The sequence below is a fragment of the Rhopalosiphum maidis genome, chromosome 1 (genome assembly GCF_003676215.2).
Source record: "Rhopalosiphum maidis isolate BTI-1 chromosome 1, ASM367621v3, whole genome shotgun sequence".
In the NCBI taxonomy this organism is placed as follows: domain Eukaryota; kingdom Metazoa; phylum Arthropoda; class Insecta; order Hemiptera; family Aphididae; genus Rhopalosiphum; species Rhopalosiphum maidis.
In genome coordinates, this window is record NC_040877.1 from 31,334,434 (window position 1) to 31,361,289 (window position 26,856).

The 26,856-nt window shown below is 24.0% G+C and overlaps 2 protein-coding genes across 6 annotated transcripts; both read right to left on the reverse strand.

The window, feature by feature from the left end:
• Nucleotides 1–321: 321 nt before the first annotated feature.
• LOC113549045 lies at nt 322–4,644 on the reverse strand. The gene is made up of 5 exons (XM_026950193.1): nt 4,333–4,644; nt 2,630–2,801; nt 2,428–2,519; nt 2,180–2,341; nt 322–1,139 (listed from the first exon to the last, which is right to left on the reverse strand). Exons 1-5 carry the CDS (start codon nt 4,399–4,401, stop codon nt 897–899), a joined length of 738 nt encoding a protein of 245 aa, XP_026805994.1. The 5' UTR covers nt 4,402–4,644; the 3' UTR covers nt 322–896.
• A 6,366-nt stretch (nt 4,645–11,010) lies between these two features.
• LOC113549318 (endothelin-converting enzyme homolog) lies at nt 11,011–25,051 on the reverse strand. Of its 5 annotated transcripts, none has more exons than XM_026950563.1 (18): nt 24,879–25,051; nt 19,758–19,833; nt 19,093–19,199; nt 17,711–17,773; nt 17,462–17,623; nt 16,958–17,041; nt 16,635–16,872; nt 16,305–16,563; nt 16,116–16,232; nt 15,648–15,792; nt 15,273–15,487; nt 15,037–15,213; nt 14,866–14,975; nt 14,747–14,805; nt 14,625–14,673; nt 14,372–14,570; nt 11,597–11,761; nt 11,011–11,474 (listed from the first exon to the last, which is right to left on the reverse strand). In XM_026950563.1, the coding sequence occupies exons 1-18, from the start codon at nt 24,880–24,882 to the stop codon at nt 11,298–11,300; spliced, it is 2,406 nt and encodes an 801-aa protein (XP_026806364.1). In that variant the 5' UTR covers nt 24,883–25,051; the 3' UTR covers nt 11,011–11,297. The 5 variants fall into 5 exon arrangements, with proteins under 5 accessions (XP_026806364.1, XP_026806366.1, XP_026806365.1 ...); XM_026950565.1 differs by having other exon boundaries at nt 11,298–11,474; nt 19,093–19,128; XM_026950564.1 differs by lacking the exon at nt 24,879–25,051 and adding an exon at nt 19,977–20,015 and having other exon boundaries at nt 11,298–11,474.
• Between the last annotated feature and the right edge of the window lie 1,805 nt (nt 25,052–26,856).

Here is a 26,856-nt window from a genome sequence, read left to right on the forward strand (position 1 = left end):
AAGAAAACAATATTGAATTTCTTTAAACAGTTTAAACTCTTTTCACTATGTGGCTTTATAAGCGGTTAATTTCGTACGTGAAACACTTGCTAATATGATAAAAGTACACTTATATATGAATATATAATTATTATAATATCTTATATTTAAGAAAATACTATATGAATATTTTTCTATTTTCGTTGACATAAAAAATTGATTAGACTATATTTTTCAAGAGAATATAATATTTTAATTTTTAAGTAATTATTAATAATATTACCAATCAATTTCGGTTTTACTTATTTTATAAGATTCAATGTTGAAATAAAAATAAAACAATAATAGTTACAATATAATTTAATAAGATATTGATATTAATAGTACCTATAATATTTAGGTATTTATATTATATTAATTATAGGTTTTACTTGTTTTAATTAATTATAATGCATGCAAGTACAAACAATGTGACTATCACAATATTGACTAGGTGACAGTTGACAAAATCAAATAGGTATCTGCGTGTCATTAAATAAGATGATTTTGAATTATTTTCTTAAAAAATTATTTAAATAATTATAACTATTTTAATAATAATGCATACATAATAATTCATTAAATTTACAACGAAAAATAAGGATTTTAGGTTATGTTAAATAGTTGGGTGGACTCGAATACTTAATTTATTATAATTAAATACCTAATTATCATACTATAATTGTATTTAATTTAGGAATAATATAAATCAAAAGTTTTAAATGTGATGTTTGATTTAGAAAAATTAAATTGACAAATTTTTAAAATCCATAAAAAATAAATATATTTTAAAGTGCATCATTCTATGCATTTTTGTCAATTTTATCTGTTGGGTATGGAAAACTATTTTAAATAATATATTTAAAATATCATATCAATTAATTCTGTATAACGTTGGTTATGTAAGGTGGAATTCTAGATCCATCTTGGGTTTGACCTGATGTTGTAGCATTGAAAGTTGATGAAGAAGAATAATCGACACCTCTGGACACCACTTGTCCGCGTGATACGTATTTCCATTTGAGTTGTACGATGTCATTAAGCATATTTTTTTCTTCAAAAATATAGTACGAGTGGATTATAGTGATCTCAAGGCTTATAATAGTTATGTAAATCAATTTCTAAAACAATAATTATAACACAAAACCATGTTAACATTTCGTTAAAATTAATAAAATAGGTATAAATTTTATACTATAATAAATCATTTATCGTTGTTGTACCGAAAAATTAAAAAAATACCCCCAATCCTCCCACAAAAAAATAACAACAACTTAAAATCAATTAATTAGTTTAAAAAAGTGTAAGAAATTAGTGAATTAAATCTTTATAATTGTGTAAAAATTTGTGTAAAAGGAATATATAAAACATAAATACTTATTTTTTCAATTATTTATAGACTTGTACTTTTTAGCTTATTTCGTTATTTCAGAAAATATTAAAATATTATTATGACATTACATTTTTATTATAATTGTATTTATATTGTATTCATATCTCTCGTGCGTTACTTGTTATCAATATTATTACAGACATACAGCGATACATTTTTATAGCCTCTGGTCAAATATTACAAAACATAGGTATAGAGAGTATTTAAAATTAACTTATCTATTTTTTAATTCATTTAAACATATACAATAATATATTTATTATAACACACATTAGAAGGTAATTTATGTTTAAACCATACAATATGTATTTAATTGCTTTTTTAATTATAACCATATTTTTAACACATAGGAGTTCTTTAATAATTTGTATATATATATTTGCTAATAGTAATCGATAAATACGAAAATATTATTTTGTAAAATTTGACAATTGAGATATTTTTCTACAGCAACAATGCTATTATTTAATAATAGTTTTAAAAAACTCATAAATAAATAGAATATATATAAATATAAATAAATAGTTATAAAGTTGAAAATGTTCAAAGTTTTTTTTAGATATTTCAGGGGAAAAATGAATTACAATATCGTTTAATAACATCGGAAATAAAAACAAATGTGATAGGCACATTACAATACTATCGGTATGAGGTACGTATTAATTGTTTTTAATTTTAATACTGACCCGTATAATGTTATTATGATATTAATTTTATTGTTATTAATGAAGTCTTAATTGTTACGACCAATTACTCTATTATACATACCAGAAAAACATGACTAAAATGTTGGTGCGCCAGTGTTAATAATGTATACATCAGAATTGGATACCGTATCATCAATATTATGTAATGGACCAAATGCAATATCATAAACAATAAATTTGCGTAATAAACCACTAGCCAGGCGTAGATTTTTTGAGGAGCACGCTACAATGTATATACACAAAATTATTACGAGGATTCGTTTAAATATTTGTTATGAGTACTATAATATATATATATATATATATTACTTTGAAGGTGGATTGCTTGAGACAGCAGTTTGAAATGAATTCCAAAACGACCCAACTGATTGAAATTATAAATATATAGTCCATGTATACTCCTGTTGACCAATTCAAGTTCATAGTTAATCGATATGACAATTTTATTAAGTATATACAATGTATAAAATACATTTTGAAATATGTTATTGGTTAGGTTTTAAACACTTACCGCTCATGACAGGTATTCTTTCCAAATCTGACCAGTAATCTGGTTCTTCTGTAGTGCTATTGTCATCAGAAGAAACTGAAGAATTGTTATTTGAATTATAAACCCAATCATATCGTTCATATTGTTCACTGCGATGATGAATATGTTTGAACACTTCCGTAATATTCCAAATCTATAAAAGTAAAAAGACTAAAATAATATACTGATACTATTAAGTATACTTAACGAACGATGTAACTTTCAATTTACGCGGGGGGTATAATTTTTTAGTCGTACATCTATTATCGTCACGTTTTGGAGCAGCAAAACATATTTTAATTTCGAATAAACTAATGTTTTTGATAGATAATTAGATTTAATTGGTAGATACTTTGGGAGGTCAAAAATTATAAATTTCCAGTACTCTTTACTTTAAATAATTAGGAAAAACCAAAATTTATAGACCATAGTAATTTTAAATTTTCACTAAGTATTTATAAGAGAAATTTTCTAGGCATTATTTGTTTTTAAATATTATTATTTATTTTATTTTTATAGAAATTTGAATTTCTAATTTAAATAGTTTTCAATAACGGAGTAAATTCAAAATATGCAGAAGGTTGACGATTTCCTTAGTTTTTCAGTTGTTTAGCCCATTGAAATCTATTTCCTAGGCGTTATGACAAAAAAATATTACATTTTAATTGATATTTGGTTTAAATACTCATAGGTATGGCATTAATTTTAATAACGAAAAGTTAAAGATTTTTTTTTATTAAATAATTATTTGAATCTATTGCTAATTGATTATGAATATTGTAAATTATATGCACTAGTAATAAGCATAATATACTTCATGTCGGTACATTATAACATTTTGAAAAGGCTATATACAATACACTTACATCAAATATATATTTTAGAGTAGGAAAATCATTCTCTGTTGATCTAATATTTAAATATAACGTGTCAATTTAAAATACCGATATAGATATTTAGGCATCAGTATAAATGATAACATTGTTAACAATGAATAAAGATTTGTTTAAATTGATTTTGTTATTTATTTCTTATCTCTAAACATAAATATGAACAATAATATGATGGACAACAATATGTGTATTAAAATGTGGAAGATTTTCAGGATTGTTTATATTAGATATGGGTAAGCAAGATGTAGGTACAAAGTTCAAGATTTTTTTTATTGTGTCATAAACTTGTAAATGCGTATAGCAGTTAAATTTATATATTATTATTTTATTATGTGTAAGATAGAACTATACAAATGATTTATCCTGGACAAATATCAGTAATAACTAATAATAAATTATACAAAATTGTAACTATTATTTTGCATCGATCCCGTCAGTTTAGGTTGTGTTAGGTAAATTTTAATTTCAAATTTCCTTATCAAAATAATATAAAAATATTTTTATTTTTTTATTTTAACTAACCATGATATTATAATATTGGTACTATTAATTATATAACCACGAACTATTCTATGTTATCGATATAAATATAACATAATAAACAAATATACAACAATTATAAAAATATAATATGTAAAATGTAAAATTTTAAATATGATTAAAATAACAATTTTTATAAATGTATAATAATAATTAATAGAATACAATTTATAACATTAAAATTCATATTTACATTTTGCAGTTGTAAAACAAATTGTTTATAAATTAAAGTCAATAATTCAAAGTTCTTACTATATTTATAAGGGCGATCGTACTGACGCCGTGTTTTAGTGGACAACATCCGAAACAAGTCTTTAACATAATATCAAGAAAAAAATCACAACTTAAAATGTTTATTAATGAAAAATAATTTATGAAGTTAATAATTCATTAAGATAATTATTATGTTATAGACATATAGATTTATTATATAGGTAATTTAAAAGCTAAAAGTGGTACTATGTGTGTTATTAGTTATTATTTGTACACACGCCAACACGATTGAAAAACGACTAATTTATTAGTGATGAAAAAAATAACTGAGAGAACATTTGTAGCTGTGTTCTGTCGTACTGCAAACTTGCTTATGATAAAAATATTATAAATATATATTATGTATACATAACATTTTAATAAAGCTGATAAAGTATTGCACAGTTATAAATACAAAAGATGATAAGTGGTGGTAATGTTAGTTCATATGATCTAAACGTCCTGTTTCATTGAGTTTTACTTTTACAATGCTGTACAAAGTGCACGGCACTTGTACATCATTTGGGTTATCAAAGGAAACGCTTTTCGTTTGATTTGGCAAATATATAATTATTATAGATTTAAATATTTTGAATAAATTATTCAATTATCAATTATGATAACATAAAATATTACAAATCATAAAAAAATATTAATAATTAAAATTATATTAATTTGTTAAACTTTATTGTTGTCGCTTGTTAAAAATATAATTTAATGATCGCAATCTGATAATGTATGATATCTAAAAACAGCAAAGCACTAATAATGATAAACACTATGTTCCACTAAAATATCATAGTGTTGAATATAAGGTTCGATTAGTTTTTCTAATTAATACAGATTGATCTAATAACATAAAAAAAATCAAGCCTTTATTTTCAAAACCATTGCCTTGAATAGATCCAAAATAGCTGTGGTTGAGTATCATTAAATAAATATAACTCTTTGCATTTATTTATGGATTATTGAAATTTTAACATTGGCACTCCAAATAATGACAAAAAAAAAAAGAAGAAATTTTAATATTCCAGCTAGAATAGTTATAAAAGTATAAAAGACATTATATATCATTATAATACAGTATATTAAATAATTTTATATTTTATAATATATAGCGTTACTATAAAAAGGAGTAAGTTTTAATTCTAAACATTTTTCTTGTAGAAAATAAATTGTTGTACAAGTGTACCTAATTGATAGCTATTTCATATCATAATATTAGTCATAGTTTAATTTACTTTGATCTATATTGTAATTATTGAATCAGCCATTTTTTTCCAAAGTATTGTAATAAGTTATCGATATGTAAATTGAAAATTTTGTATGCCATATACAATGTTACTAAAATAATAATGTTCTTTGACTTTGACTTAAATTTAAAATAATTATTCAAATTATAAAATAAGTATAATAAATACTAAATAGTGTATGAAATAAACCTAAAGTGTAGGTAATAATCAAGTTGAATAATGTACAGAAATATTTTATTTTATTATGATTGAGAAAACGTACATCATACTAAATTTGTGTTTAGCAGAACCAATTTTGTGTCGGTAGCTTTAATATAATTAATTAAATCATAATCAAAATCAGTAGTCAAAATGGTACCATATTACATGTCTTTGTATGTAAGTTTTTTTTAAATATATTATTTTTTAAATGAGTTAACATGCGAATATATTAAAATAGAGTCTAAGTTATAAATTGGCTAGGTAAAAAATATCCACATTTTCCAAGGGAAAAAATGTAGTAAACAGTATTTTAGTATGATGGTATGAGTTTTGTAGTACATCTCAGAATTGCGTTGTTGCAGTAAATTACATTTATTTATTTAACTGGATTTCGCTTAGGAATATACTGAGCCTCACTCAGTACTATAGTACTATGAGTGTATAGTATGCATAAATCTATATTATATAAATAGGCGATTAGCTAAGTAATATTAAATTAACTCAAATTGTACATCAACGATAGTATTAAATTATTTAAATAATCCATACTAGTTTAAATTGCCTCGCAATTAAATAAAATACGTTTTGTACAACTTCAACAAATTTATAATTTGAAATTTTGTTGAATAATTGTATTTATGTAACACTCAAGACATACTTAATTTATTTTTATTCGATAATATTACCTCGGCCATAATTAATTTCAACATTAAAAATAAGAACTCAATAAATAATTATACGACTTTCTGCGTAATTTGACTTGATAGAGTAATAGCAATACACGACGTAAGACATGCGTCGTGTATATGCTGATTTTCCAGACGGTATTTCGTTCTATATGACTATAAGTATGTCTATATCTATAGCGTTGTCTTGGATATTGAATCTAAGCTTTTTTTAAGCAACGTAGCAAAGTTCTTTTATGATAACTATACTATTGCACCAACAATTATTTTAATTCAATTTCACAAAATACTGAATTTTTATGTATGCCCATCGTCTGTTACATGTAGAATTATTTATATAAAACGTAAATTAAAATTATTAAATAATTAATGAATACATTAAAATATTAAAATTACTTAATAAAAATTTAACTTAAAATATCTTGACTAATCTAAGGTTGTAAAATTGCACTTGATGCGAAATTGTTATTATTCATCCGTAATACTATATTCAGTACGCAAATTAAAAATTGATATGTAGAGTGTAGACACAAGTTAAAGCATACAAAACATATTATTGTAATCAATTTTTATGATTTTTGGATTTATTTTCTTATAGTTACTACTAATCGGGTAAGGATTTCATAACCTTGAAAAAAAAAATGTATAAATTACTTTAAAATCTCAAAAAGTGCTATTCAAATGCGCTTAAAATACATTTCCTAGAATTTAAAAAGTAAATAAATTATTTTAGCGTAATTTTTAAATAATGCTCCAATAAGTGAAAAATACATTAAAATTATGAATAAGTAAAATATAGTACTAGCTTATAAAAAATTATATTAAAAAGATTAGCATCACCTAATCCATATTTCCTCATTAAGGAATTACCTAAATTTCAAAGAAAAATCTCAGCTTTCATTTTTAATATTTTTTAGACAATTCTTTATGGCAACTTATCTTCACATTTACAAAGACCTTAAAATTTATTTTGTTGTTTTAAACTTGTTCGATTTTTAATTTTAATTTTTAAAGCAGATTAAGTGAGACTTAGAAATGTAATACAATGTCTATCATTATATAAGTTGCACTATCATTGGTATAATATTTAAAAGAAACATCTTATGTTGCATAAACATTGCGCCGTCCTAATTTTATACCTAGTAAAAGTACGATATTAATATATTATTATATCAACTGTTTATCATAATTTTAAGCAATTAATAATCACCTTGTGTAACGCTAATCGATCATTGGTAAGAAATTGCTTTAAAGTCAAATAACGTAGAACAAATTTATATTAGTCTTGTTAATTATTTATCAATAAATACACCGATACCTAAGGCCATGACCATTCATGCAGAGCGATGAATATATTGATTTTATAACGATGTGTTGTTTTTGTCTGATATTATTTTTTGGGGCAGTAAAAATATTTCAGTTTTCAACTTTGAAGGTGGTTTTGAATAGAAAATTGAAACTAGTTTATATTTTGAAGAGGTCAGGATTAAATATTCCTAATTATTTTTCGAAATAACAGGAAAAAAAAAATTAAAATATTGAAAACAAGGCATTTTTAGGTAAATAGTGTTCTAAAGAAAACCAATTGTGTTTTTTGTGTAACTGGACAAAGAATAACCGTAAATACTTGAAGTTTTCACTAAATATTTTAACTATTTTTTAGTCATATCTATAGTTTTATAATTATTTGAAATTTTTAGTTTTTCATTTTTTTTTTTTTTTTTATATAAAATTACTTGTTTGTAAAAATACTTGAAAATTAAATAGAAGGTTTCTCATAATGTATTCCATTACCAATTAAAAGTACAAATTACAATTATATAAATTAAAAATTAATAAAAATTTACATGTATTTAGAAATTTGTAAAATCTAGAACATCAGAAAATTATTTTGTAGTTAAAAATTCATAACGTTTTAGTAAAACTAAAACTTTTAGTTAGTAAAGTTTTTTTTTTTAAATTTTAAATTTTAAAATTTATTTAAAAGTTTTTATAAATATTTCAATTTTTATTAAAATTTCTACTGGGATATCAAATTGATTTTTGATGAGGGTATATTTTTACAAAATTCACTCGTAAAAGAACAATTTTTGATATTTTATTTCAATTAAAAAACTAATAGCCATAGAAACTTGAAATTTTCACCAAACGTTTTTATGATCATTTTTTATACATGCAGATAACATTTTTTTCACTCAGTCGAAATGCTTTAAAATTGATTATAAGATTCTACATAACTTATTCTTTTAAATGTGTATACAAATATTACAAATATAACAAGTATTTTAAATACTTAGGCAAAATTAATTTTTATAGACATTTGAAGTTCAAACTTTGACAAACTTCGCTAAAATCACAAACATTTGCAAATTGTTTAACAGTTAAAAATGTATAAAATATACAATTTTTATAGCTAATTAGTTTTGAAAATTTAATAAAATATTTTTCATAAATAGTTTATTCTGAAAAAAAAAATAAATATGCGTTGTGTTTTTATAGACGTTCTAAGTTCAAATTTGATTTCAAAATTTAATTACAAAATTACGTTCTTATTATATTTGGAAAGCTATAATGTTTTATAACCAATAGATTTATTACACTGAAAAGCTCACAAAAATGAATCAAAAATTGTTAAAATTTATAAATTTACCAACTATTCACTGATTTTTTTTTTTGGTATTAGTAGGGAAATAATACGCTGTTAAATTGTGCAGCAGTTAGCAATATATAGTAAATTATGACATGGATAATACATATTCAAATATATTGTAAAAATATACAATTATTCTGGTAACACTCAGACTCGTCATGAATAACATTACCTATTTAAGTGTAATTTATAATGGGTACACACTACACACGTAAGTACAAGAATTAATATTTTAATACTATAAGTGAATAATTCGAAAGCGTATAATGTAGATACCACTCACCAAATCAGGTTCTAAATGTTCCATCAAGTATTATACGAGTATAATACTAATAATATTATGTATTTTTTCTTGAGTGAATTTGTAACCTCGTCATTGTCGTAGTCGTAGCGCGTCGTGTCGTCACGCGTGGATGTCGATATTACGTTAATAATTTATTCTGAACTATAGAAAACCGGTTGGTTTGGTTAAGTATTTTGATGATATAAATTACTAGTGCCTTTTATTTCTCATACACACGTTAGGATTCAGGAAAATATGGCATTTATTTGAATTTAAAACACAGACTTATATATTGTAACTTATTTTTTTTTTTAAATACATTTCTCGTGTTTATCGCTAACAACTTTTCGTTGTTACCTCATACTCGTCATAAAAAAACTGTTTATTTTTTTTAAGTTATAGTAATAAAATTTGGTTTCAATAATAACTCAATACAGAATAATAAATATATTATTGTCATTTCAGGTATATTTTTTTATTAATTTCAGTTATATATTATCTTCTGTACTATTCGTACTTTGTAATTTCCTAGCTTAGTTTAATAAGGATGCACCTAAACCTACATTTCATTCTCACGCGTATCCCAAACTTATTAAATACCAAAGTCTGAAGTTTCTATTAAACAAATTGTTAATACTCAACTTTCTGAAACATGACTATATAATATCCAAATTCGACGACCACAGTTCATGATAACCATCAGCAGGCGCGTAGCCAAAATTCTTTTTAGAGGGTTGTTTTGATTTTATATTTAAATATAACATATGGAGAACTTTAAACATCTCCATTGTAGTCATAAATCGTTATACTTATATTATTAAATATGAAATAGAATTTCTGAACCTTATGACAATATTAGGTTTTGTAGAAATCTGAAGCATATATAGTACATATATTTTTTATATAAAGATGGCTTTTTTTCTACTGCATTCAATACATCCCCTGGCTAAGCGAATGGACAAAAGTATATAATACCTATTATTGCTTAAATTCTAATATTAGATTCGATTACTATAAACTAGACGATCATAACAATAAACATGGAACATGGTATGAGTTGATAATCACACAATTTATATTTCTTACTAATTATATTATCTGATTACTTTGACTAGAATATTCGTAATACAACGCAATGAATATGATCACAACAATACAATTCATAAATAATGAATATAAATTTTCTACCTTTTTATGAATGAAGTATACTTATGTGTTGCATTTACATATCCCATAGTTTCAATTTGAGTGACTAGACTATACTTATTAATGTGGATAGGTAGCTATTATTGCAGCTAAAAATTGTAAGGATAAATTAAAACATATTAATTATAGTACTTTGAATAGATTTACATAGTCCATTTAAAAATATAAAAATATAATTATTTGTTTAAAAAACATTTTTTGATTTATAAATAATGTATAACAATATATTTTAAGTATAATTGTCCATATATATTTTATAGAAATATAGAATAATCCTATAATAAAAAGTAAACAATTTTCGATAATAGGTTAAATTTATTTTGTCATGTTTTGAACACGGTTAGAAATATATTCTTAAAATATATTTGAAACAACAATTATGACAAAATATCTGGTTTTTAAAATCTCTGTTAGTTATCAGTTATCACAATATGCATTCATAATAAAGATTAGTAAGTAGATAATCATAAGTATCTTTTAAAGCTAAGCAATTAATAAAAAAATATTTAAAATATAATGACTTAACAAAATACTTTCATACAAATCACATTATTTGGTAACAACAGTGTCCTAATGGCATTAAAGCTTATATTTATATAATAATAATATATAGGTAATTAATTTTTATTAAGACATTAATGTTTATAGTAAAATAATAAATAAAGACAATTAAATGTTTTTAACAATTACCATATTTTACATTTTTCAGTTTTTGGATTCATTCTTGAACCCTTTTCACATTTCCATACTTCACTAAATTCATCTGAATTGGTTAGTCCTGCAGTTACTCGTATGCTATTTGGACTGTGCTCATCTAATATACTGTTCGATAATGATTCACGTGTTGTTGCTTCACACCAGTTCTAATAAATAATGTTATATAATTAGCTCATGAATTATATCATAATGGATAACTACGTATTACAATAAAGTAATCGAAAACTATATTTTTAAAAGTTTTATAAATATGTACTTATCTACTAACATTTGCAAAAGCTAAGTAATACATTTGTTCATTACTGTACTGCTCAAATCCAGGTAGCTTAGGTTCTTCGCCGTTATCATTTACAAATTTCCTATAAGCCAATAGTGCTTCTCTCAATCCACCATTATCAGCAATATTTTCATCCAATGTTAATTTACCACTTATCTAAAATTTAATTTAGTTTTTAGTATAGTTATATTATATAAAATATTATATACAATTGTATTTATGTTTAATTGACTTAAAGAGACCTTAAGATTTTAAAATTACGTTTACTTAATTTTTTAATTATTGTTTATAATTCTATATAGTTAATAATTTATAATTTTAAAATAATAATAATATTAAAAAAAATGATGTAAAAATATACATAATAATAATATTATAATATTTTTATTATTTTTTTCATTACATTATTGTTATATGTTAAGTAAATTATTTATTCTTTTTTAATTTTTAATATTTTAATTTGTTATATTGATTAATATTTACATAAATTTCATTAAAATAAAATGCGTATAATATAATTCATAATTTCTAATATCTAATATTTCTCTCCCTCTATATATATATATATATATATGTATATATATGTGTAATAAAAGTTTCTTTGTGTGTCATTTTTAGACTCAAAAACTATGTTGGACTCTACTATACTGGATTTTATCAATACTATAGATTTCTATATGATAGTTCACTCACGACTTAGTTTTTATCTTATGAAAATCGAATAATTTTTTTTTATGGTTAAATATAATTCTATATGTTAAATGGTTGTCGTTGGTCACAAATTATATTACTATTATAATATTAAAAGAATATGGCGTAATCACATTTTTATATATTTATATTAAAAAAAAAAAAAACTACACATCTTAAAATATAATATTTATGAACATAATAATTACGATTACTTTTAAGATTGATTTCTTAATTCTGAACATATTTTTATTGAAAATATATAAAGACTAATATTAATCTTAATGATATTGGATTTGATTCGAATTTTTAGTTTTAGCGTTGATTGATCGATTTTACAGTTTTTGTGCAATCATCAAAAGCAGATAGGAACGATTCAAAATTGATATCATAACTCATTATTATAGTATAGTCTAGTCAAATAAGACCAAAAATCGACTAAGTTCGGAACTAATTCCACGAAAGCTGGATTTTGGTTTTTTTTTAGTTTATGTCTTACTAATAAACATACTAAAAGTCCTGACACCCACCCCTTGTGCGTAGCCCTCCACCCCTCTTCAAAGGGTGGTGCGCTCTTTTCATTGTTTTTGCTTATAACTCATCAGATTTTTAAGTTACAATAAAAATACCTATAACCAAAATTAAAGACCATAAATTTTACCATGGAATAAATTTATTTTTAATATATATATGTTGCAGTAAGTGTTATATTTTTAAAAAATATAAAAAAAATTTTTATCTTTTTTTTGTGTTTGAACAAAAACCCGTTAATCATACGCTGAAATGACCTACGACAAAAGTTAATGAACAGATAGTTTTACATAATATAACGCTAAATTTTTTAACAATCTAATAATTATCGTAAGTAACAATGTTTTTTATATTGGTAATGATGATATAATTGAACAATTTGTTGACTATTACAAAATATAAGAATCAGATATAATTACAATAAACTAAAAAAAATTTTCAAAAGCGGAATTTTGGTACATGAGTAGTTTATACCTTACTTATAAACATGCTAAAAGTCCTGACACCTACCTTTTGTACGTAGCCCCCCACCCCTCTTCTATCAGGTTTTTAAAATATTATTGTCTTTTTTGGAGGACTTAATGTTAATAAAAGTATAAGTAAATCAATATCCTTTCCTATGATCACTACTTGTATATTATCGTCGGTGTTTCGTATAGCTGTATTGTCAAAATAAGTAAATCTGCGTCATCTTCGGCTTGGTGAACAAGAATACCCGAAGTTAAAAACTTTTCGGTCAACATTGTTATAAGCCTTATTTTATTCTCGGTGTTAGATAACAATTTTTCTTAAGTGGTTAGTACATCTATAGACTTTTCAAAAATTATGTTTGTACTCATATACATATTTTTTCGTCGCTGCCTTTCTGAATTTTTAATATTTAATTCGTTTTTTGTGTATCCATCAAATATACGTAATTAGATGCAGTGTCTTTATACGTAGCTTACGTAATTTTCTATGATATTGCCATATGTCGAAGTTGAAGGCCATACAACGCGATGCAATAAGAAACCTCCATCGATTACTACAATAACATTTTTGTCCAAAACATTATAAATATGTATGTCAAATAAAATGATGTATTGTTATAGTAAATTGTATGGTCTTTAATTTTGGTAATAGGTATTTTTATTGTTACTTGAAAATCTGACGATTTATAAGCAAAAACAGTGAAAGGGGTGTACCACTCTTTGAAGAGGGGTGTTAATATACACACATATATTATACTAATAGAAAGTAGTATCACTTATAATTTTTGAATAATATATTTTAAACGAACAAGTCACTATATAATTGTACGAAGTAAGAGTATTAGACATCACTCAGTAGGTACTGCTAGTTTTAAATCTTTGCATCAGAATAATTAGTTACAGGATATTGTCATTTCGTTCTTAAAAATTGATTTTAGTAGGTATATGTATTTAACGGTTTATTAAAAAGTATACTTATTTAAAAAAAAACTGTATGTAAGGTTATATACAAAAAAATATGTATAAATAATTAATTTTAACTTTGCTGCCTAATGATAAAATAATGAAAAAATACCTTTTCTTCGATTTCAGGTACTAAATAAGATTCATAATGATGAATGAAACAATCAGAACGTTTTTCATACTCAGCGATAGTTTGATTAGTCCACCACATATTTTGATTTCCGTCGTGATCAAATTTTCGACCAGTATTGTCAAAACCATGTGTCAATTCATGTCCCAGTATTGAGCCAAGAAAACCATAGTTGAGCATCCTAAAATTAATATAATTAGTACATTTTTCCTATTATAATTAAAATTTAACATACTGCAAATCATGTCCGAAGAAAGGAAATTGTAGTATACCGGCTGGAACAGCTGGAACACAATATTTTGTTTTACGTAATCATTAAGTTTAAAATAGTAAAAATTTTAAAATCGTGTTAGTTACTTATTGCATTTGCTTGGATCCAATTGTATGCATTTACTTCTAAAGGATCTGATGCCCAACTAAAAATATATAGATTTTATTGTTATATATTTTATTAAATACTTTTAGTATTTACTCACGAGTTTATAGTATAATCGTTTAATTGTCTAAGTCCTATCAAAGATTCGTTCAATTCTCGTTGAACATAACGTATGACGTTCCCAAAATAGTCATTTTCTATTATTTCAAACTAAACAAATATTCAAAATAATCATTCAAATAATATAATAAATACTGTATGAAATAAGTACATCATAATAATAGTCATCAAGTTGTTGTGGAATATCTATGAAATCAGGAAAGCCAATAAATGTTCTCATCTGCTCTGCCTTGTAAAGTGTTCTTTTTTTGGTCGTATCATCCATCCAATTTAACTCTTTCACTATTTTTTCAAACGCCCAATGAATATTTTCAATCATTTCAGCCGCCTAAAAATATACCACTATCATTTTTATATGTAAGATTTTAATATTTTCAAGTTTAATACCATTCTGGTGTTATTATATATTGATTCCATATCTACTAATAAACGCGAAACAGCCAATCCCATCATTGAGTTTACTGCATTTGCACAATAAATTGATCTCGAAGGATTATTTTCTAACCCGGTTGTTTCATAGTAGTATCTATCTTGTATAAATCGCATCTCATTTGTAGTATATGGCAAAAGAGTAACAACTACTTCCCACCATATATTTATGACTAAAATTACGTATATATAAAAATATACAATTAACAACATTTACGTTAATTGGTAACTTAAAGCTCACGATATTTAACCATAAAAATGTTAGCACTGTATATTATTGTCTATAGTTAAATGCATAAAAACTAATAATATTAATCAACTGCTTATACTTACTAGCATGGTTTTTATGATTACTAATTAATTCGAATAGAGCTTTAAAATATTCAATATTAGATATTTGAATCAAGTCAGTTTCGAAATCCAGTGTTATATTTTCCACATCCATAAATAGAATTGTAAAGTATTGCTTCCAATCAATCTATATAATTTAAAATGTATGTTATTATTTATTCAAAATAATCATAATTTAAAGGCAAGTACCAAAATAAATTATAATATGTTGTGTTCAATTTTATCGGTAAATAGAAGTTCTACAGTATTTGTACTACCTATGTGTTATGTAAATGATAAATCAATTTATTTTATAGATATTACCTATCAGTGTATTTATGCAGAATAAAAATAATTTTTATCTGTGAAATGTATAACAATAACTGTAATATTGGTGGATACAGAAAAAGTGTAGGTAGCTTTATATTATAAATATAGTTTTTGGTAATAATATAATAACAATTAACTTACAATTTGCTCGTTTGTTTTAGTGAAATTATGTGTAATATCATCAGTAAAATTTTGTAATTCCTTAACAGTCATAAGTGATGGTAGTTCTTCATCTCCCTCATATATTTTATCTTTTATCTATAATTAATTATTTGTTCATATGGTTAAAATACAAAATTAAATATAATGGTAAATGTGTTTGGTAATTACTTTTGAATGTTCATTAATGAAATTTAATATTTGTGATACTTTAATTCCAAAATTGTGTAAATTAGGATTAAAATTATTTGATTTCGATTTATAAATCTCCATCCAAACGCTTTTAAAATATTTTGCATAGGATTTTATGTAATCAATTTCATCCGAATATTCTTCACTATCATTTGAGTTGCCTACTTCTTCTTCAGATGCTAATGTTTCACGCATTTTTCTTGAACTCATTTTTTTAATATTATTCGTTATTTTGTGACTAGAAAATTTAAAAAATATTAATGTTAATATTATTAAAAGTATAGTATAATGAGTAATTTAAATTCTTACACTGGAAATATATTTATATCTCTTGGTTTACCCAAACTAATTCGATTAATTGTCCGATTTTTTGTATCTGCCTCGACAGTTGTTACAAATAAAAAGTCTAAGTTAATTTGTTTTTTTAATTTTGCTAAAATTGACGATAAACTAGAAGATTTCATTCTAGTAGAATGCCCCATGTACGGCAATCCAATTTTTTCTAAAACTTGAATCAATTGTTTGATACCAACTGCGTTCATTTCATCTAAACGCAAAAGTAATATTTAATTAAATGTGTCACCTATTTCATAAAATAGTATTTGTTATTACCATATAATAAACTAACACACCTGTTGCCATGCAAGAACGATACAAAAGTCGGGACTGTGATACAGAATATGGATCATCGTCATTATCTTCTTTTTCCATAAAATCTAGAAACAACATTCATAACATTAAAAATAGGTACCTAGTGCAACGAGCCCCAGTGGTGTATACCTTATAGTTAACTAATCTAGTCCCACTGTTCAATAGTTTGTAATAATTTTATTGTCTATGCGATGTAATTAAAAATATTGTAGCGTTACGAGCTAGATCGGATTTACGTTACAGCAATGTAAATATTCTTGTTAATGTCCGTCATTTTTGTACTTCGTATAAATGTAATAAATGAGTCATTCTGCAATATCTTACCGACATAAAAATAACATTCATAGAACATACCAGAATCGAATACGTTTTAAACTAATATAACATTATTTCAATATTACAGAACTATCTACTATTTCTAGATAATCATTTATTACAATAAAGAAAAAAAAGCAAACATGTAATGCACTGGACGAATCTCATACCTCTTATAAGTACTAACATTACAGCGTGTACTTCAGCAAACCGATCATTTGAAACAGCTGTTTTTGGTATTTTATGCGATTTGGCGAAGTTTCCACAGGCAAATTGATAAAAATCTTCGCATGGATCTACAGATTTATTCATTGACTCAACTAATGACGTAGCTATATTATAACAGATAGGACATATTTTGTTAGATATTACGGATCTATATAAATTCGTCCACTATGCTTGTTATAATATCAACTAACCAGATCTTAAGCAGTCTTCGGTTGTACATATTCTTTTGTTTTGGTCTTCTGTCTTTGTTAGGTCTAACAAAAAAACAACTTGATGTTTATACATTATTGATATAAACTCATTATACAATTTATAAGACGTGGACTCTAAGTTTACTTTGAAGAGGGACCGAAAAAAAAATGAATATAAATAGAATTATTTTTTGGAGAATTGATAATTTTGAATTTTAAATCGATTTTTGAGTATCTAATTAAGCATAATTTTTTATGATTATCATGTATAGCAACAATGTAATTTATATTTTTTCAGTTGATACAATTTATGACTACACAATATTATGTTTAATATATTAAAGAAAAAATGTTAAAAATACATTACGTAACGAAAAAAAAAATATTTATATATTTTTATTTTTATTGAGAAATTATTTAATAATATTAATCATTAATTGATCAAATCTCTTGGTGTTTAATAAGGAAGTTACTTTTCATACCTCATACATTTACTTAACTTAAAAATGTATTATTTAAACACACAACGCGTATAATATATTTTGTACCATATCAATCAATCTATAAACATAAGCCATTAGTGTGTGTGTGTGTGTGTGTGTGTGTGTGTTGGGAAGGGGGGTGGAGAGGCTTAAATAAAAACATCTCAAAAACGCTTCAAATAAACCAACATAATATAGTTCAAATCTGTCTGAATAAATGTACCTTAAAAGGATCAACAAAGAAAAATTTCCGGGATTTGAGTGTATTACCAGTAAAATATTTATACAAAAAAATGACTCTTAGATATCTGCTTTACGACATTCCTGTAAAGTACGCTTTTAAATCCTTAGGTCAGCTTTCGTTGATTATTTAGAATCTACGTGTTTGAATTTTTTGCTACTTCAAATTAAAAAAAAAATACATTGTAATCAAAGTAAAGCTTAAAATATTATTTATAATGGTTTATTCTTAGAATCAGAATATTTTAAATATTTTTCAATTAATGTAGTGTTTTACTTTATGTCAAAATAATTAACTATGTGTTTTTCCTTCTCTTTTTTTTCATTTTCTTATTATTTTATTTTCCTTTCTACCTATGTTTAAATGTATTTTACTGTTTTGATTTAATTTAATTACTCGTTATCTCTAACACACAAGCTTAGCATGTTGTTTTATTAATCTGTATTTAAAAATGTTTATTATGTACTTATATTATGATTAAAATAATGAAAAATAAAAAAATTCCGAATACATTAAACATAATTTATATGTGTCATAATTTGTTCATAGTTTAATAGTACTTCAGTCTTGGCTCTTTAAGCACGTCAATCAGTCATTTTAAAAATACGTATTTGTATACATTCTTTAGCTACATTATTTATAAATAATTCAATACTTACAGGCAAATGATAATCCGAAAACAGCTATTATGAGCACTGCAAATATGAATATTAGTAATGTTAAAACTATGTAGAAGGTTCTTCGGCTTTCCATTTTGTTTTTGAACCTGTTTTGCGTATCAGATTAATTTGAGATAAAATACCCTAGCCCTTATTTAAATAAATTGTTTCTATTTTTTTTTCTATATTTTTTAGGGTACAAGCATGGTTTTTATGTTACCTTGACACAAATATCAACGTAATGTCATTTCAAGGTCCTATACTATTTATTCTATTGTGAGTTACGATTCATTGATCTTGAAACAATAAAGAGTTGTTATTCCCTTTAAGAATAAAGAAACATTTTACATTGGAATACTTGGATTATTGTTCCGATTCATTGTCCGAAGTTTTTATACAATAATTTAAAACCAATAACGTACCTATTCAATATGAATTTAATAGACATATTAGATAATTGATTCATTGGTTTGGTCTAAGATAACAATAATTTCTAATTATAGAAATATAGAATTTAGTAAAAAATATTTGAAACCTCGGAAAGAATATTTTTGTTTTATTTTTTGTGATGATTCAATTTATATTATTAATTATCCATTTAATAACGTTTCATAATTATATTCCATAATTGATACACCTAAAATAATTTAATATTGTTCACTTACGATTTCGGATAGCCTGATTCGGGATCTTTAAGTCCATCGTTTTTTAGTTTACTTGTCGGTAAATCTTCGTCGTCACCTGTTGAATTTAAAAAACAAACTTTGATTAATTGTTTACACCAAAAACTTTCTTTCAAATAATTTTTAGTAATTGTTTCAGAATAAAATATAGTTATTTCTTTAAATATTTTTAATTTCAAGTGAAAAAATATCAATATCTACCTAATTTTCACCGAACTGAACCTTCGCGGCAGAACTGTAAATGACGATTGTCTTACCTATTTATTTTTATTGATGAAAACACTATTTCATTCGAGTAACCTTGAAATAGTACCTAATAATACCTAAGATTATAACATCGGGAAGTTTACAAATATTTGCAATACATTACTTACCTACACGGCTACACCGGTACACAGTCACAAATCAAATAATAAGAGTATTATGCAAGTCGTGATAATAAACATATACCTACATAGTACGGACTTTTAATATAAACACTATAATATTTTAGTATACAAATGACTTATTTATTGAAATGTAAGAAATATATTATGAAAGACGTATACAAGTTATTATTTAAATATCCTCTAAATGTACCGTTATATTGCAATGTATAAGATAATTTAGCTAAAAATTAAATAAGATTTAACACAAACTACTGTAACTAATGTGTGAAACATGCAATATAGCTAGTTATAACCATTAAATAGTTCATTTTTAAGATAAATTTTACTTAAAAAAACAATAGTAAGTATATTCAATAAATAAAGAAAAATATTTTTTAGAAAATACGTGGTTTTTTTTCGTAAATTGATTATTTTTATAATATTTTATTTGACTTTAATATTCATGTACTTCAAAAAACACTTTGATTTAAAAAATGTTATTTTGTTTAATTAATGCTAGATATTGATGGTTAATACTTAACATACTTTATCGACTTGTACATAAAAATTTGAATACTTGATAGAACGATGAAATTTCCAAAATAAAAATGATTAACAGTAGTGATTTGATATAACATCAAGGGCATTATAAAGGGTGAATTTAGTACCACGGAATTATAAAATATCCAAAAACAACAGTTTTTATTATCTTGCTGAATACTGTCTAAGTGTACTTCTCTACTTCCATTTTATATTTGTTAATATTTTAAATTTTTATAATATTTATTTTTAATAATTATTATAAATTATGGTTTTTAAATGTTTATAATTTAAAAATTAAATTGAATTGACCAATTATTACAAGGGGAAGATTACCCCTTAAAACCACTATTTATTATATTAGAATAGATTGAAAGGATTCAGTTTAAATTGTGATTTGTTAAGCAATATAAATGTTTTTCATAGTTCAATCGTATGTTATATAAAATTAATTTTGATTTTAAGTTTCATTTGAAAATTTGTACCCTTATTATTTTACTTAAGTGATTGTATAGATTTTGTAATATTTGATGAAAAAATAATAGTTAATGCATTATTATTGTGGTTTTATAAATGATTTTATTAAGTATAAATATAATATTGTTATTAATTATTTATTTTCAATGAATAATATAATATATTGGGTTATCTATAATATCACATATCTTAAAGGTGGCATGTATTGATGTATTTATATTCAATACATTTTGATTAAGTAGAGTACCTACATTAGACATTAGTATATAATATATTATTTATAGTCTGTTTACATTTTTGAGTTGATGACCTCTGCATAATGTTTATAGCTGCATTTTGTTTATTGGTGTTATGTTACATATACATATTATATAGAACATGCTTTAATATAATATTTAACGTATCGTGTAAAATGACAGACAGGATCCAGATACTGGTATCCGGGAACTCGTCTTACTTCACCTACCTCAGTGCAGGAAATAGATGTATAATATTATAAATTTTAAATTGTGTGGTTAGGTGGGGGAAATTGGACAAGTGGAATTCTATAGATAACTGCAATTGACGCACATCACCATCATCGGTTCAAATTCGATCAAAGTATGTTGATGAGAGATAATAACCCCCCCACTTGGTGATGAAAATCAGTGCATAGCATAATTTCCTTAAAAAACAACAGTTTTAACTATTGCAAAATTATAGACTATTTTTTAAATATTTTTTAAATCAACCTAAATGTACTACTACAGCATAAATTTATAAGATCATAACTCGGTAATAAATTTATTTTCTACGCATTGGTTATATTTTATTAAAATTCTAAGTTTTAATAACTATTAACTATATTAAGCTATACCAAAATTAAATTGAAAACTATTTCGTTTTGCTAATCTCATCACAAGACATAGTGCTATATATTATATAAGTCCTATGTTAGACAAAGATAACCCGATAAGTTAATTTAGATAAGGTATAATATATAACACTTAAAATATTTATCTAGATAATATACGTAGATAAACGAACGTATTTAAATAAAAACGGATAATTTAAAATTTGCTTTTATAAAATATTATTTTTATTGAAATAGCTATAATTTAAATTTTAGATTTTAAGTGGAGTGATAAATGTATTGATTATAGAACGATTTGTGTCTTTTTGAGCTATTTATAGATATTTACAATTTTTTACCTTTTTAGTGTTTTACTAATATCATAAGTTTTTTATTTACCAATTAATTGACTTTTCAAAATATACCGTGGCCATGAACGTGTTAAAAAATATAAAAAATGTATAAAAAAAATTTCTACCTGAAGGTAACAAAAATCTAAAAAAAATATATTAAGAATAATTTTTTTGTATAAACATTTTAAGTTTAAATTTGAACGAAATTATAGATTTTAACTATGAATAACGATATTTATTATTTTTTTATAGTTCAAAAAAAAAAATTCATTGGGTTATAAAACTTTTCATATTATATTATTATATTTTATTCATTCAATAATATCTTCACAAATGCAATGTTTTTGAAAAAAAATAACTTAACCTATTTGTATTAATAGTATTAATATAAATTCTTATTTTTAATTAAATTAAATGTTATAATTAAATTCTTAATTGTAATATCGAAAAATATAACATGAAATATTATGTAGATAAATCTGATAGACTGTTCCGCTCAGAATTGCTTTTCGTATACAATGATAATGTATCTTTAAATTAAAATTTAACACGTCCATCATAATGACATTTATAGTACCTACGGTACAACAGAACCGTTTCTATTTGCTTACCTTTTTATACTTGAAAATAAGCGTATTTAAAATACGATTATTCATTGGTATTTACAGAGAATGGACGTATACTACGAAATACAAATATTAAAACACACGTAATAAATAAATACAAAAGATCATGAAAACAAAATCAAATAGACTATTAGTACAGGCCATACCTTAAAAACATTAATAATTCTTCACTAAACATTTTTTTTTTTATAAAAATAAAATTGTATATCTTGTCACAAAAAATTACCTAGATAATAATTTTAGATACATAAATATATACTTAAATATTTTTTTTTATAAATAATGGATAATACTGGTTATAATACATTTATAAGTATATAACCTATAGGCTATAATACGTTTTAAGTTATAGATTATATAATAACAAGATTGGAATAATAATGATAAAAATAGTGTTTTTTAAAACTATACTTTAGATATACAGTATTTATAGATTCAAAATATATTAAAGATGGAAATTATAAAAATTATAGATAATAAAGATAATTTTTTGAATGTCTAAGAGTTTTCTTAAAAAGATCTGAAACAAATTCAATTTAGTCTTTCTGGGTTTGAAAAATGAAACCCAAATAATATCATAAACAATTTTATCGATAATTTACTTATGTTTTTATTTTTTTTTTCAAATTCATATGGAATTTCAAAATTCCAAATTTTTTCGAAATTAATAATATATAATCATAATATTTTTTCTTAATTAAATATGAATATTAGCGTCTTAGCGTTTGAACTATACTTATTTAATTTGTAATTTTAGTATTCCATGCTATTAATTATTTTTATGTTGTTCTATGTTTATAAATTTAATATTATTTAATAATTTATATCGGCTAGTTTTGATAAAAATAACTTTTAATTGGTAACTGTAGCTTATAATTGCTTTGTGCGTAGCAACAGTATTTTGCATTTTAAACGTATTTATAATTGTACTGTATATTATGTTGTATACATTATGAAGTGATCAATGATCATAAATTGACGCATTATAGGTGCCTGTATACATAAGTTATAGATATTACGCAGTCTATACTTAATCTTAATAGTAATTTAATCATATATTTTTGAGAGAGACAAGAGTACTCATTAGTCATTACGATATTTAGTATTTTAAGACGTTTAATTAAAATTAAACTTTTGGTAGTCATTTAAATTGTATTTTTGGTTTGATATTATTAAGTTTCAAATATAAGCTAAGCACTGTTATTAATATATCAACTTTTAACATTTTAATGAATTATTATACAACAGACGAAGTTGTGATAGTTTAATGTACAATTTTTATTGAATTCATACTAATATTTAAATTACAAACATTTATTTAATAAAAATGAACTATTTATATGCGTGTTTTTAAATTGTTGAAGGTTTATGGAATTTGTAGTTAATTACAATGATATTTTTCGAAAAAAAACCATTGATATTACTAATAATATTTTTATTGCAACATACTTGTTATGAAATTATTTCTTCTTATTATTATTTATTTTTTGCTAGTAAATGAATAAAATACAATTTATTTATTATTTGTTTGTTGTATTTACTTGTTACATTTTTTGGGATTCCCAAATATTTATAACTTGTTAAAAACTTCATGTATTCAGTATATTTATTAAAAGTTTGACTTACCTAACTTCTAGTATAGATACCTAAAATAATATTTAATTGTATTTGTTAACGATTTATTATCAGTTATGTGTGTTATAAAAAAAATATATTTTTAACCTATTCAAGTCACTAGTGTACACGAAGTGGTCCAGAGGATACTGCAGGATAAAATATAAATAGGTAACTATCGTTGAACACAATTCGGTATAAAAACCCGACCACTAGTTAAATCTAATTATATTTTTTAATTATGTATTTTTTTTTTTTTTATCTCATATTACGGATATACACAATGCACTTACTCATTTTGGTTTAATTATATTTGTCCTTCTGCACAACCCTCCCCCTCGTGTGCATGAATACGATATTATTGTGTAGAACCGTCGCGCGTCGATGTATACAGATTACGGTACAGCTAGCCGGCACAGGTCGTCGCGATCGCGTGCTGACTATTTGTCGGCCTTCGTCTAACTGAAACGCCCAACCATACATACATGTTGCGGTCTTTTTTTACGCCGGCTTCATATGGATTTATGTTTTGCTTTCATGTTGACAGTTCTGCCAACAAACATGTGGCGCGGCCAGGCGCTATACGCGGTGGGATGAGAGGAGAACATAACATGAGGTTCAGTCTTTTATTTGTCCCATGGTCTGCTGATTCTGGCAGAAACATATAATAATAATAGTAAAAATAATATATAAAGTCTTGTCCGTACATGTAGGTGAGCGCGAAATTGGTTTTTTACGCTTGCACTACGTCTCGGTTTGGGCGTGCCATTACAATACGGTAGACGCGTCATATATGCACATAATATGCGTTGGTTCATCTACCGGTAATAATCAAACGGTTATTATATATTTACAGTTTACCTATTATATTATTATATTGTACTGTATTGTTATGACTAATAAATTTATAATCCATTTTGTGAAGTAATACCGTGTATGCATTATACCGCGTATTTTACATTCTGAGCGGAGCTCATATTATAATGATTTCATTACGATGAAGTGTGCTTTTTCATTTTTGTATTTATTAACTCGGAGTAGTAAAAATGCTTCAATTTTCAACTTTTAAGTGGTAGGGAATTTGATCGAGCGAGTACTTTGGGGTATAAATTCTTAGTACTTTTCTAAATAATCGGGAAAATAAAAAAAATAACTATAAAATGTTAAATTCTTATAGCTTAGGATAGAACAATTAGTTGAAGCAGTTCATAATTACCTAAGAATAAAATCTTTAAAACATTTTAAACACAATTTTTTTATGGGCAAATTAATAGTAAAATAAATAGTAAAATAATAAGGTATATATTTTGTAGTAATACAGACTGACTAAGATGCTCTGTAGAATCGGATTTTCATATAAAATAATGTTTCACTGAACTACGAGTATACAAGTTTTAGGGATAAGTATTTTATAATTATATAAAAATTTGCCACAAATAATTAAGTAATTTTATACCTACAATAATCATCACTAGTTGTATATATTTAATCCATGATAGAAACATAATTATTGTTTAATGTGTAGCTTATGTATAAAATGAATTACATGCTATAGGCGAAGACGCGAATATCAAGAAAATTATAGGTGCTTCCCTCATAACAATATTTTTAAGTTAAATTTTTTAATAAATATGTGTATATATTTTACGTCCAACTTTAAGCTCATAACTATATCTATTAATAAGTAGTAAGTACTAATAAAACAAGACATACATAATATCTAGCGGACTGTCCAAGAAAAATTGTAAAGTAACATTATTATATTTAACATTTACACTGATAAAATAATAACTTAAGACTTCTCTTCCTTCCATAATATTGTGCAGGTGGAGATCCACCTATATTAACATTCTATTTTCACAAGTATCTTGATACTGACTATTGTCAATAGCTGGTTTCTATGTCTGTTCAAATTATCTTTTAGATTGTGTGTAATTATTTTGACTATATTAAATTCTACTAGTTTTTTGATTATTTTATGTAATTGGCATGATTAAAATTAAAATTAAAATAATTAATTATCATTCTAATGTTTTTATATTTATCGCTCTATTATTTTATTTGATACTATTTCCTCTTTAAGATAATTTTGTGGCCGTCTATGTGTATAAATTATGTAATATTTTTGGTGACGAACATTATAATATAATTAACTATTTACAATGATTTTGCAAACTAGTCTGAATACAATTAAAAAAAAAAAAAACTGTTTAACTTTTTATTTATGATAACATTATGTGACTTTATTTTCATTTAAACGTTTTTTCCACT

Coding starts and splice junctions, on each gene's coding strand:
- LOC113549045 (XM_026950193.1), bottom strand. CDS start 4,401: ATGTTAAAGACTTGTTTCGGATGTTGTCCACTAAAACACGGCGTCAGT. Junction 2,342..2,427: donor TCAAGCAATCCACCTTCAAA/GTAATATATATA, acceptor TATACATTGTAG/CGTGCTCCTCAAAAAATCTA. Junction 1,140..2,179: donor ATTTTAGTCATGTTTTTCTG/GTATGTATAATA, acceptor TTATTGTTTTAG/AAATTGATTTACATAACTAT.
- LOC113549318 (XM_026950563.1), bottom strand. Junction 14,674..14,746: donor GATCCAAGCAAATGCAATAA/GTAACTAACACG, acceptor ATTGTGTTCCAG/CTGTTCCAGCCGGTATACTA. Junction 11,762..14,371: donor TACCTGAAATCGAAGAAAAG/GTATTTTTTCAT, acceptor ATTAAATTTTAG/ATAAGTGGTAAATTAACATT.